Below are 13,940 nucleotides of genomic sequence, written 5' to 3' on the forward strand. Positions count from 1 at the left end.
AGGAATACTGACTGGATCTGGGGTTCCCAGGACAGGATGTGTTACTTACCACCTACATGAAAACTCTGGGCCTCTACCTCCATTTCTGTGCTGTAAAAGTGGTCAGACTTGATTATTTCTGGGGTACTTTCCATCTCTGAAACCTGTGATCCCATGTTATAGGGCCAAGATACCAACACTACTTGGGGTGTGTCATGCCATTGCAGAATGTAAGCATTTAAGAGCAAGGATATTATGCTTTAACTGTACAGTGTTAAGAATAAAGATAAAAGTATCTTATGCTCCTAAATTACCTCCTAAATTTGAAACTAGAAGATAAAAAGTATGTTGTCTAAAAGACAGAGGTAAACAGGAAAAAGGGAAGGAAGAATATGATATAAAAGAAAATTATGCTGACAATAAGAGTTGCAACTGTGACACATGAAAAGAGCACTAAAAATCTGATTACTTTAATTACATTAATTTTGGTTTCCTTTTTAAATCACTGGTTTTTCCAAGAATCTATTTTAGGGAAAGAGAAAGGAAACATTAATACCTATGGCAACTAGACTAAAGTTATATTAATGCTTATTTTTGGCTAAATCATCTATAATATAAAAGCTGGAATATTAAAACACCTTAATGAGGTATAAAAATATCTTTGGAATAAAATGTACTATAATATGGGGGAAGTACACATAGTACCTATTAAAAGATTTAGTTGGAAAAAAAGTCACTGACCCTGGAGCTACACTGCTGAAGGAGGGAAGCTTTTTGTCATCTGATATTAAGGATTTTTTCAAAATGTTTTACTTCAATAGAACCTACTTTTTAGTTCAACATGCTGTCATTTATTTTTTTTTAAAAATCATACTTATCTGGCAAAAGTGGTTTTAGAATCCACAGTCTTTTTTCTCTCCATTTTATTGGCCAGAAAAGCCCACAGAACCCTAATGAATGACTTCACTTCAAAAGCCAACTGGAATTACTACGGAGGCTTCATTTTACAATAAGCAGCAAGCACCAGAACATGGGAGTGGCTCCATGTTAAGCAGCTCAAGCTGCAAGAATTTTTTTAGCATGTTCATATGACTATGGACAACCAGTGTTTATATACCAATGAATATTTCCAAAAGGGCATTCACTCGGCCGGAAAAAATCAGAGGAGCAGAGAAGAAGAGAGTTTTGGAGTAATTTTCATGAAATCCTTTTTCAATCCAAGGTACAATCAAACCAACAAAGCATTCATTAAAAATGCCTACTATGTGTCAGGCATTGTGCTAGGCACTGAGGATCCAAATATAAAGAATGAAACAATCCCTACTCTTAAGGAGCAACCTTCGGCAAAACAGAGTACACTATTTAAGAATACAGGCATATACTAAACTTTGGATGCTGCAGGTCACTCATTGCATCAAATATTTTTACTCCGTTCTAATTTTTTAAATGAATCCTGGGTTTCCATGACAAGTCAGCCAGCTACTTTATCTTGCCTAAAGCCAAAAGGAAAAATACAAGAATAGCACAAAGGCTTCAACCATTCAACACACAACTAATAAAGCCAGCTCTGTCTGTACGATGAAAATGAGATCGGAGCCTTATGACACTCCTAATTACATGGATGACCCAATTATGAATGGAAATACTTTAAATTTTAAAGTAACATGAAAATATTTCTATAGATGAAACTCACTGTACCAATTAAATGGTTTCTGCCCCTTATTTTTTAAAGTGAAATAATTCACAGGGAAAAAAACACATTTTGTCAATTCTCTATACTTGCCAGCTTTAACTCAGGTTTTAAATAATGTCACCCGAGATAGGGGGAGGCCCATGGCAAAATGTACCAAGTCTCTGAAAACATTTATATTTTATGGTAGAGATGGAAAATGTAAGTCTGGGTCAACAGAAACCAGACGTTATTTAGGATGTATAAAACAAGAAAGTTCTGGTCAAACAGCCTCCACTTTCTGCTCAGACAGAATGCTTCCACACTGTAGCAGACAGATCAGTGAAGAGCTCAGCTGGGTACAAAGAGAAAATGTCCTCTGGCTCTGCACAAAGGACTCTGCAGCCGCCTCCCAGGTAAGCAAATGGGCATGGATGACGATGCCCCACACAGGTGGCCCTGGGCAGGAGCCTGCCGCACACCCACGCTGGAGGCATCGGCATCATGCTGGCTGGCTCTGCTCACCATGAAAGCTGCGGGGCCTCAGCGCCCCTCGGGCTGCACCTCCATGGCCCCCCACATCACGTCAGGCGCTCACCCGGACACCATCCTCGCCAGGCCAGCCGCACTCACTCACGCAGTGGTGAGCCCAGGCCCTCCAGCTTTGGGCTGCCGGGCCTCTGGCCCCTGATCTCTGCTCTCCTCCCAGAATCAGAGCGGTCTGCATGCAACTGAATGTGCTCTCCAGCCTGGAGAAGGCCGGCGAGCTGGAGCAGTCACATTAATCATCTGCAGAGGCAACACATCCAATCAGTTCTCTCTATTTTCTTCTGTTATGCCTTAACATGACAAGCCGGGAACAAAGGAGGAGGACACAGCCTGAGAAGGAGTTGTCACCTTTAGAATGTCATTACACAAAGGTCCACGTGATTAGTGGAATTTTCCTTAATGATTAGAAATTTCAGAGCTGAGTCTCAGGAATAAATCAGAAGAATGATGCTTGAAAACACAGTAATTCTGTGCCCTGCTTTAAGACAAAGTAACACACTCTGGAGTTTGTTTTCAAACACTGCTGTTCATATAGCTTCACTGTCACTACACTGAGGCAAGGTACAATTACTGAAATCGAACCACATCTTAGAATGGCTTCCATTTTGTGTTAAAACACTGTATGTGGCTCCCAGAAACTTAAGGCTTTCGCCTCTGACAATTTTCTGGAAAGCAGATGTAGCTATCTAGGAAAATTTGTCTCACCCTGGGAGTAGATATCAAGAATGCTCATGCACTAACAGAAAAATGACAACAGAGAGATCTTTAGTTTTTTCACAGCAAAAATACTATCCAGCCCTGTGGTACATTCATTCACAGTGACTGTTCGTTTACTTACTGTCGTCATCAGATTAATAGCTTTATTAACCCTCTTGGATTGAAAGTCTAATCTCTCCAGGCCTAGATTTTCTCATCTATAAATAAGGGATTTAGACAGAGGAGGTACCATCTCTTTTTAAGCAAAGAATGATCATTTGTTGGGGATATACTATTCAAGATGCAAGTGAACTAGAAGACCTCTGAGGTCCCTTTCAGGTCCAGTATCCTAAAACATGATTGATATTCAAAGCCCATTTCAGCTAACATTCTACAACCTAACCCAAGTCATACAACTAGTGACAAAGAGATTCCAGTGATTTTGTCCACAAATATACACTGCCTTTCTGCATTTAATTACTCCAGGTAGTTTAGGTTAAAATACAGAGCTAGCACACCAGTGTATTACTGGTGGATTTATGAATTTGTATAACCATTGTAGAAAGTAATTTGGAATTATGCAAATAAAGTGGCCAACATTAAGGACATCACTGACAAAAGGAAAGGCTCCATATACATGAAAATATTTACAGTAGCACTTTTAGTGGCAGTAAAGAACTGGACACAAAGCAAACGTCCATCAGTTGGGAAACAACTAAATTGTGGTATATGAATTTAATGGAATATTACTGAAATGAATTGCTAATGAACATGACAAATACAGAGAAGCATTGACTTACAGGAACCGACACAAGTTAGAGGCAGCAGAACGATACACATGACATCGTTGTAAATGTAAAGAACAATCACCAAAAAATCAAAGATGAATGCTATGAAATTATAAAGAATAAAGCTGGTCCTAAAGAAGAGATATGAGAAGATAATTCCCTCCACTCTTTTGCAGAGATTGCGGGGTGGGGGGAGGTGTCTCATGATTTGGAATCACTGCATATAACCTCAGATTATTTTCAATGTATTGATCAATTTTGTTGATTTGTTCTCTTTTTTTTTTAAAAGTCTTTAAGTAATGGCTCTCTGGAAGGGAGGAGAACAAGGGTCATGGAGGAAACCTAAAGCAATGTAAAAACAAGTCACTAACAATCTATTTTTTAAAATCCAGAGCCAGCAATTAAAAAGGGAATAGAGGCAATAACTGTGGCTCCCGATTACAGCACACAAGAGTCAACTCTTCCACATAGACAAATGCCCAAATGGAAACCAACTAAAATGTTGTGTCAATTGAAAGAGGCAGAAAAACTGTAGGTAAGTCTCATTGTGTTTAAGTGCAAAGAGATGCCTTCAAATGAAAATGAACCCAAGTATGTGTACCTGATGTCTGAACTATCAATTATGACCCAGGAGAAGGGATTAGAAATCACTGCAGATTATTCTCTAAAGACACTGGCCCAACTGCTAATATGGCCAAAAGGGTCAACAAAACATTGGCCATTATTAGGAAGAGCACTGAAAAAACAACAGAAATTGTTCTCTCTAGGGACAAAATTAAGGTGGGCCTGCCTATGAAATCCTGTATATAGGACTAGGAAGTGAACCTTTAACAGATAATACACCTTGGAAAGGGACAAATGAAGATAATAAAAATTACAGACTTGGAATTTCAGAGCTGGTCCTAAGTGATCTAATCCAAATTCCTCTATAAATAAGGAAACTGAGACCCAGAGAGAGAAAACAACTTCTGTACAAGGGACTAGGAAGAAAGATTTTCTAACATCTAGATTACAACACACAAATGCGGTACTGACAAATAACAACAGATGCCAGGATTGGGCCACGGGTGCCAAGTGGCAAGGAACACAGAGTGAAGGAGAGCAAAAGAAGGGGTAGGTATGAGAGCAGTGAAGGGTAGGGATAGGCTCATAAACTGCTAGTGACCTAGGAGCTAAGATTTATCTGATGTCCAGATCTGAGGTCATGGTCAGGTATAAGTGGAGCCCCGAAAAGGCAGACATTTTAAAGAATGAGGAAGATATATCAGTTAATGAGTCAAAAATATATATAAATAGCACAAATCAGAAGTCTCAGCAGTAAGACAGCAACAAGAGGCAACTAGGCAAGAAACCCTAAAACCTCAAATGGGTAAAGAGATCCCCAACAAATTTAAGTCATCAGAACTCCTTAGACTGATATTCAAGGCCTTTTGTACTCTGTTCTTGATTACCACTTTTCTCTCACTTTCCTATAGTTCTGCCAAAATGGACTACTTAATGTTTCACAAATACACCCTATGCTTTCTCATCTATATACTTATTCTTTTTTAAAAAAAATAGATGTTTATGGGTATCTTTTGTTTTTATATCACTCACATCTCCCCCTGCAACCCTCCCAGAGAACAATTCCATATAACAGAATTTTTAAAAGGAAAAAAGAAATAAATTAGGAAAACCAATCAATACATTTAAAAAAAAAAACTGACAATATATAAAATACTCCACACCTAAGGACCTCCCACCTCTGCAAGGGTGAGGGAAGATGTCTCCTCATAGCTCTGCTTTGGGGTCATTATGCTTGTTCTTCATAATTTTTCAATATTCTTTTTCGACTATTTTGTGGTGGTTGTTCTTTCCATTTTTATTATCATTGACTTACATACCATGCTATTGCCTCTACCTGGAAAGCTGTCTCCATTACCTCTCCATCTACCAAATCCTACCCTACATCCTAATAGAAACACATCTCTTCCATGATCAGCCTTCTGTGACCCACTGATCCTGGCAAGCACTTTTAGGGCTAGTTCCATTTCTGTCTTTGTAGGCCCTATGTCTGACACAAATAGGGGGCTTACTAAGCATCTGTTGGACTGAATTGGGTTTCTAGTTACCCCGAGTCACCCAACTTCAAGCAATAACTCTAGGTTTTAGAGGCCCCTAGGGCTGATCCAATCAATCTCCAAGGTCCTAAAAAAGAGTAGGTTTGAAAACAGCAAGGGTGTAATAATAAACAAAGGGTTACTCACAATTCAACTACCTTAATTGGGGTACTTAAGGTAAGGCATTGCCTCCTATTACAGCCCTGACTAGGCAAGCAGCCCAATGAATTTTCAAACTTCCAGAATTTACATACAGGTCAGTTTATTAAATCACTGTCACAGCCAATATAGTCTTATCCTCAAAGAGCCAAAGCCTCTAAATGCCCTCACCTCTGCTAGTTAAGGCAACAAGGAAGTTTTTAAAAATCTTGGCAAGAGGCTCCTACCAGATGTACTAGGGCTTTAACTAAAAGACAGAACCTTAGAAACTGGAATATTTGCTTTAGCTCTATCTTTAAGCAGGAAGAGAGAACATTTGAGGATGTAGTTTAAACCCTTAAAGATCCAAGTTACAAGTATAGGGTTTATCCCATGCCAAAGATAGTTCTTAAGGACAAAAAATTTTTTCTTAAAAAAGTTTCATTCCAAAACTGAACACCGAATAGAACGGAAACAATTTATATTAATGTCTAAGACACCATTCAAATTAGCTAAGCTGGAATGGGTAGCAGGAAAAGAATATACAACATAAAAGATAATTTATCCAAAAATGTATTGTATCCTTTTCAAGAATGTGGTGAAACAAGTTATTTTACTAATAAATCATCTTCAGGAAATTTCAGCAAGCATTGTAAAAGGCTCTCTAGAGTTCTCTTACCTAAAAGTTTTGTTTGCATATCCTACTTATCCACAAGAATGTTGTTTTTGGTCCTGGAGGTCAGAGGCCAAGGTCTGATTTAGTTTGCTTTATCCTGTGCCCCATACTACCATGCAACTGAGAATTCAGAACAGTCACAATTTCAATAAAAGTTATTGGACTTCTAAGCAACGCTTTGTTTGGCAAATAAAACACATGCCAATATGTTAGCATATGAAATATATGCCAATTTTTGGTTAAAAACTGTAGTCACTACTCCCATATAGTAGAATGGGCAAGTCAATTTTCTGTTAATCTTAAGAAGTGTTATTTACAGCTCTGGAGCCTTAGGAGGTAACTACTTTGAATAATAGACAATGGGATGCCATCTTATAGTTCGGGATTCTTTAGTCTGACACAGAGAATTAAGTCTCAAGCTAATAGGACTAATAAAGATGAAGATTTTGAGTGAAACCTCATTTATTAGGTTCTAATTTATAATATGACTAATATCCTTGAAGAAGCTTAAGAGGAGCCACTTCCTATCAATAATTCTTATTAATATACAGCAAGGTAACTCCAAAAATTGGTGAATATTCCCAATCCTAAAGGATCTGGCTGGAGCTAGAGTTTATTCCCTAGTACCTAACAAAATGTTCTCTGCACAGAGAAAGTGTTTTATAAATGGTTGTTGAATTGATTTCTAAGGTTTACAGACTCTAACAAGATGGAAGAGAACCCTGAAATCATCTAGTCTAACCTACACCTGAAAAAGAATCTACCGCACATCTTCAAAATTAGATTATCTAGACTTCACCTGAAGACTTCTAATGAGAGAACAAACCCTACTTACTGTTCAAGGCAATCCACAACACTTTTCAGGAGCTGTATTATTTCAAAAATTTGTATTTTATTTTTACATCACATACATCTTCAAAAATAGACCTTTCCTCTTCTTCCTATTCCTCTCTTACACTCAATAATAAAGAGGGGGAAACAATTCAACAAAAGTAACCAATACAACATTCAAGTCCTATGTCATATGCAATGCTCCACACCCATAGTCCTCTAACTTTGCAAAGAAGAGAGGGAGGTCAATTTTGTGAGCCTCTTGACTTTCAATGCTTAAGATTAAGGCTTAGCCACAGAACTCTGGGAGGAAAGAAAATTTACAGGTGAAGGAAACTACAGTTAGCTAAGAATGAGATGAACAGAGACACATCAAGAAACAGAGAGTCAGAAAGAGAAATGTACAGACAAACATATTTACAGGTAGAGAGAGAGACAGACAGACAGAGAGAATCATAGAGATATACAGAGAAATAAGGAGAAACAGAGACACAAAGACAGAAACTGACAGACACAGGGAAAGAGAGACAAACAGATATGTTTTTTCTTATACCAACCCAGAATTTATGTGTCTACAACTTCTACACATTTCTCATATTTCTGCCCTCTGGGTGAAAACAAATCTAATCTCTCCTCCATTGACAGCCCTTTAAATAATTCAAGATAGTCAAGTCTGAACTCCCACCTAGATTCCTTCTGATCCAGGTTAAACATTCCCACAGCCTTCAACTGACTTTCCCGTAGCATGATCACAAACCCAATCACCACCCTAGCTGTCTTTTCAGACATTCTTCAGCTTACCAATGTTCTTCCAAAAGTATGGAACCTAAAATTGAACACCATACTCCAGATGTAGTATGACCAAGAAATAAACAGGGCTATAATTTCTTTTACTCTCGATACTATTTTTCCCTTCAAGAAAAAACTTTTTAAATTTTTTTTATTTTTAAAAAATGATCAACTTAAACATCAACCCATGAACACTTCCACAAACAACAACAAAGAAAGACTATATGAAACCATATATCTATTACGTACAGATTGGCTTTTTAAAGTATCTATTTTTTCAGTGTACTTCATATTTGTGAATATAAAAGTAGTTATCAGTTTTGAATACAAAGCAAATAATGTCACAAACAAAACCAGAAAGTGACTTCAAGGGGCAGCTAGGTGGTGCAGTGGATAGAGCACCGGCCCTGAAGTCAGGAGTACCTGAGTTTGAATCCAGCCTCAGACCAAACACTTGACACTTACTAGCTGTGTGACCCTGGGGACCTCACTTAACCCCAACTGCCTAAAACAAAAGTGACTTCAACAAAGAAATGCATAAGATTGCTCCAAATATCAATATAGGCCCAAGTCAAACACTGAAAAAGAAAACTTGCCAATGGCTGCTACTTTGGAGCTCAGTATGTTTTCAACACTATTTCAAAAGTTTTGTTCTCTGTTTCAGTGCATAAATTTCTTTCCAAATTAAAAAATTCTGAGAGAAAAAACCTAGGAGGAGAAATACTGGCAAAGAGAGGAGCATTTCTCTGGTCAAAGAACAAAGTAAGAAGGTAGTTATTCTGAGCAAAGACAAAAGAACATTATACAAACCAACTATTGAGAGTTGAAAAGGTGACAGGAGCTTCATGGTGAGACTCAAGAAGGTAGTATTAATATTTCTTCTCTTGGATAAGTCAGTTGAGCTCCAGTGGAGCTCAAAAAGTGGCTCTTTTCTAACAATGAAATTTCAAACTCTTATCTTGTTACATTAATGCTTATGAAAGACCAACACAACCTTGAATCCCATAAGCATCACCATCGAGTTTTTTCATTCAGTATTTTTCTTGTCAGTATGTAAAAAGTATCTTCAAAAACCTGTACAGTCATGGCTAAGGTTTCAATGAAGGCAATCTCATAGCTCTTGGCTAGTTCATGAGCTGTTTTGTGTCAACTTGTCCTTGTTGGTAAATCATACCTATTTCTAACTAGCACCACAGACTAGCATCTGGGGGTCTTTCATTCATTTAATTTGCTCCCTGAAGAGGTTATGATTTGCATTTGAAATCTGCAAATGATTTGCAGAACTTGCAGAGAAAACCTTCACCTGTCTTCATCTACTGGTCTGTCATGGCACTATGCTACTCCATTTCAGCTGTGTCAAGTATGCCCTAGAAACAGGCTTCACTATTAATAACTATGTGTTTTCTCTAAGAGTCCTCTATTGTGGGATCATGCTCATCTACAGAGTGATTCTAGATGAGCTGAATTATCGAGGTATTCTTCCCAACACCACCAGCTCCAATCACCATCAGTCTGTTTTCAGTCATTTCATACCACTGAAAACCTCCAGCTCTGCCATGCCAAGTTCAGCTGGACTCAGTCCCCCACCTAGTAAAAGTCCTGGAGACGCTGCCACAACACCATCTCTCCCCACAACCCCTAGGGATACTTTGCACACATCATCAGTATGTACTGAGTCTGTACATTCATTTTAACATGGTAGTCTCAACACTGCCTTACTTGTCGGTGGCCCCTTCAGAGCTCCTTCTGCTCTCCTCTGTATTTTTTAAAATGATTCATTGTCACTCTTTTCTTCTTTTCTTTTTTTTTTGGTATCCCCCTAACCTTCCACATAACTCTCCCCCCCCAAAAAAAACCTTTCCTTATAATAAATAAGTATATGAAAACAAAACAAATATACACACAATGTCACCTCCCCATACCTCTAGTGCTACTATTCCTTCTCCTAATATTGCCTAGAATCACGTTAACTTTTTTTTTAATTTGGCAAGCATTGAACTACTGACTCATTTTGCATTTAGAATCCACTAGAACCCCAGATCATTTATAGACCAACTGAAATCAAGACCTTCTTCAAGAGGGAATCAAAACTTCTGATTCACAGTCAGTCAGTCAACAAGCACCGACTACGTGGTTACTAAGTCTTTGCCAGACATGGGGCTGGCATAAAGTCAGCACTTAATAAGAGTTTGTTGAAAGCAAGATCTATAGCCATTAATTCTACCTTTTTTTTTTTTTTTTTGGTGAGGCAATTGGGGTTAAGTGACTTGCCCAGAGTCACACAGCTAAGTGAGTGTTATGTGTCTGAGGTAGGATTTGAACTCAGGTCCTCCTGACTCCAGGGCCAATGCTCTATCCATTGCACCACCAAGCTGCCCCTAATTCTTCCATTTTTAACAGTACTGTAGCATGGGAACAGTTGAGTTTAGTTTAGTGGAAAGAACAATGAATTTGAAATCAAAAGATCTACACTAGAATTCCAACTCCAGAACTAATGACTTGTGGTCTTGAGTAAGCAAAACAATAGAATAAGCATTTCTATAGCATTTACTATGCGCCAGGCACTTGCTAAGCATTTACAAATAGTATGTCATTTGAACCTCTTAACAACCTTTGAGGTAGGTGCTGTTATTATCCCCATTTTACCAGTGAGGAAACTGAGGCAGTCAGCGATTAAGTGATTTGCCCAAGGTCACACAATTAGTACATGTCTGAGGACATATCTGATCTCAGGTCTTTCTGACTACAGGTTCAGTACGTACTCAGACTCTCTTGGCCTTAGATTCCTCATCTATGAGAGATTGGAACAAGGCTACTTCTCAAATCTCTTGCATTGAGGGGTCCAGATATTGGGCCTTTTACCATTCAAAACCTACTTAGAGCCTGAGCCACCAGGGAGAGTAAGAAAATCAGCCCTCTGTTACCACTGAACTAGGGTGCCATACTTACAGGGAAGGGCAAGAAAATCTATGACTAGTGAACTCCCCTCTTCTCTTCACGCTTGGGCCTAGCCATAGTAAGTGCTTAACAATTGCTCTGTTTATCTCTCTATCTAGTGATGCAGAATGGCTAGCGGGTGTAGGCACCAACTGTCCTTGCTACTATTATTCTCTAATCCTTCCCCACACACCTCTCAAGTGCCTAATCTACTCTGCCCTTCCCTTCTGCTGTTTGACCTCCATGATGAAAAACTAAAGTTCCTCTGCTGGTCTTCCTATTCCTACCCCTATCTTTCCCTCTGCCTCACTCCTCTGAAATCTATTCTTCATCCTCCTCACAAGGCCCTCCAGTTGCTCCAATCCTCTATTGCTCTGCAAGTCCATCACCCCTGGACAGGTCTCACTGTCCTACCTTCCAAGTATCTTCCCTACAGTGAGCCAGTTCAACTGTAACTGATCCCTACTCAGGCCTTGCCAAACAACAAACCTAGATTACCTCCATCTTGCACCTTCTGACGTCCTACTATAATGTGTGGCCAAAAACTCCTGGAAGAAATCACAAGATCACATTGATTGGATCCACTACCTATTCACACTGCCTAATCTCAACTGAGCCCTCATAGCTGTACCATTATCCTTTCATCATGCTTCCCTGACCAACACTTTACTGGACTATTCACAACAGCTGTTTCAAATCTCTTCCGATCTCAAGCCATCTATGCTACTCCCCCTCCCTCAGAGCAGAGGACATCGTCTCATTGCTGATAAAGTAAGAGGTCATCCATCATGAACTCCCTCTTCTCCCCTACCCTACACCTCAAACCTTCCCTTACATCATCCCCCACTCTCTCCTCACTCGGAAGAAGTGACTCTTCTCCTTAGCAAAGGCCAACCCTTCTACCCGGGCTTTTGATACCGTCCTTTCCATCTCATCCATGCCTCCCCTGTTTCAGTCTTCACTCTTCCTTATCCACTAGTTATTCTCTATTACCTACAACCCCTTTTCGTAAAAAAATCTTTCCATAATCAGGCCCTCAAGCTACCATCCTCTGTATCTTCTCTTTCAGCATCAAACTCCTAGAAAAAGCTGTCCACTCCCTATTTTTAAAAACACACTCAACTGTAATATTGTCCAAAGGCCAATTAGCTTTCTGACTTTCTACTCACTTCTCAACCACTTATCATATGGTTTCCCAGCCTGCCATTCAGCAAACTGAAGGTTTGCTCCGACGTTACCAGTGATCGCTTAAGTGCTAAATTGAATAGTCTTTCCTCAGTCCTCGGAGTATTAAGATCAGAGAAGAACACACTTGAGAGTAACTTGAGCAGTCTGGCATAACAGAAAGAACACTAGACTTGGCAATCAGAACACCTCATTACAAATCTCAGTTTCATCACTTACTTAGCATTGTAGCTGTGGACGAGATACAACCTCTCTGAACCTCAGTTTTCTCATCTGTAAAACACAGGTATTGTTAAATTGGTATGAACATACACCATTTCCCCAGATCTGGTTCCAGGGACCTGAGTACAGCATGTATTCAGTACTATTTTTGCTGCATATTTCTATTTTTTTCCCTTTCAAAGAGACTTCATTTTAGGTTGGCCTCTATACAGATCACGATAGTGTATGCTATCAGGCTATCTTGAATGCAAAGCTTTTGAGAACTCGGTAAAGAGTAAAATAACATACAAATATGAACTACTTTTTAAAATGTGCTCAAACTAAACATTGTCTAATAGCCAACTAGTGGTCTGACTTTATACTAGATAATACATACACACAAAAGGAAGCAAGAAATTAGAAAAATAGATTGCAACCTCAAATTTGTTTTTAGTCAGGGAGTGTTCATCATGCACACGCTAAAATTACTAAGAAAACAACTTTCTAACCAACAGAACTGTCCAAAAGCAGAACTGGTTGCTTCAAAAGGTATTTTATGGCACTATTCTCACATAAACTCTATGAGGTGATTATATGAGTGTATTCATATTTCCCAGTTAGTGAAACCAGGGTTCTGAAGTGAAATCATTTGCTCACAAATCTTTTAAGTGCTAGATCTGGGATGTGAACCCAGGGCTCCAAACTCCAAGTAGAGAGTTCTTTTCACTACACCCAAGCTCCACAAGAACAATTCACTTCTCTAAATATGTTAAGCTTTATAATACATATTGCTGCATTCATAACAACCCTGCCTATTTTACCAAAGGAAAAAAAAATTTGAGGCTCAAAGGTTTAGAGACTTGCCTGTGGCCTCCTAGCTTTAAATATCAGAGCAAATCTAGGAGGGAATTCCAAAGAGTGGAGTTCTTCAAGTGGAATGTGGATCACTACACATTGAAGGAGGGTGCTCCGGCTTCAGGGAGGGGCTGTAGGAGAGGACTTGAACGTTCCCTTTCTACTCTGAAATTCTATCGTTCTATGTTAATCCTCCAAAAGTGGGCTGCTAACGGGGCTCTGATGTTACAACAGACCCTGGGAAGAATTAAACTCTATCCAATTCAGTCACTAAAAGAGAAACAAAATTTAGATAAAAGAATCTGTCAGCTCTCATTGAGTTTAAAACCTCAGATTTAATACTCGACACTCATTAAAATGAACCAGAGAGGTACAAAACAAAATTCTAGAGGATGTCCACGCATCATTAGTCATGAATGATTTAGGAGTTAGATTAGATCACTCGGATACTAAAAGGCTCCATGAGTAAGGCCTTTTTTTGGGGGGGGGGGTTGAGTTTTTTTTTTCCTAAACAAATATAGTAAACTGCCAAAAGGAAACAAAAAGAA

General features: G+C 38.9%; 1 protein-coding gene and 1 pseudogene across 3 annotated transcripts in view; both read right to left on the reverse strand.

Moving 5' to 3' along the window:
• Window positions 1-13,940, reverse strand: part of TBC1D14 (TBC1 domain family member 14) — a 108,638-nt gene that overhangs the window by 47,163 nt on the left and 47,535 nt on the right. The window contains exon 1 of one of the 3 annotated variants that reach the window (XM_027836172.1): window positions 2,174-2,244. The exons of the other annotated variants lie outside the window; for them this stretch is intronic. Within the exon in view, the coding sequence (XP_027691973.1) occupies window positions 2,174-2,176 (3 nt within the window). The 5' untranslated portion in view covers window positions 2,177-2,244. Of the gene's footprint in view, window positions 1-2,173; window positions 2,245-13,940 lie in introns of those variants that run through there. 3 annotated transcript variants of the gene reach the window in all.
• On the reverse strand, window positions 9,189-9,740 carry LOC114023508 (annotated as a pseudogene).

This window comes from Vombatus ursinus, unplaced genomic scaffold, assembly GCF_900497805.2.
Source record: "Vombatus ursinus unplaced genomic scaffold, bare-nosed wombat genome assembly UNPS02014818.1, whole genome shotgun sequence".
Classification (NCBI taxonomy): domain Eukaryota; kingdom Metazoa; phylum Chordata; class Mammalia; order Diprotodontia; family Vombatidae; genus Vombatus; species Vombatus ursinus.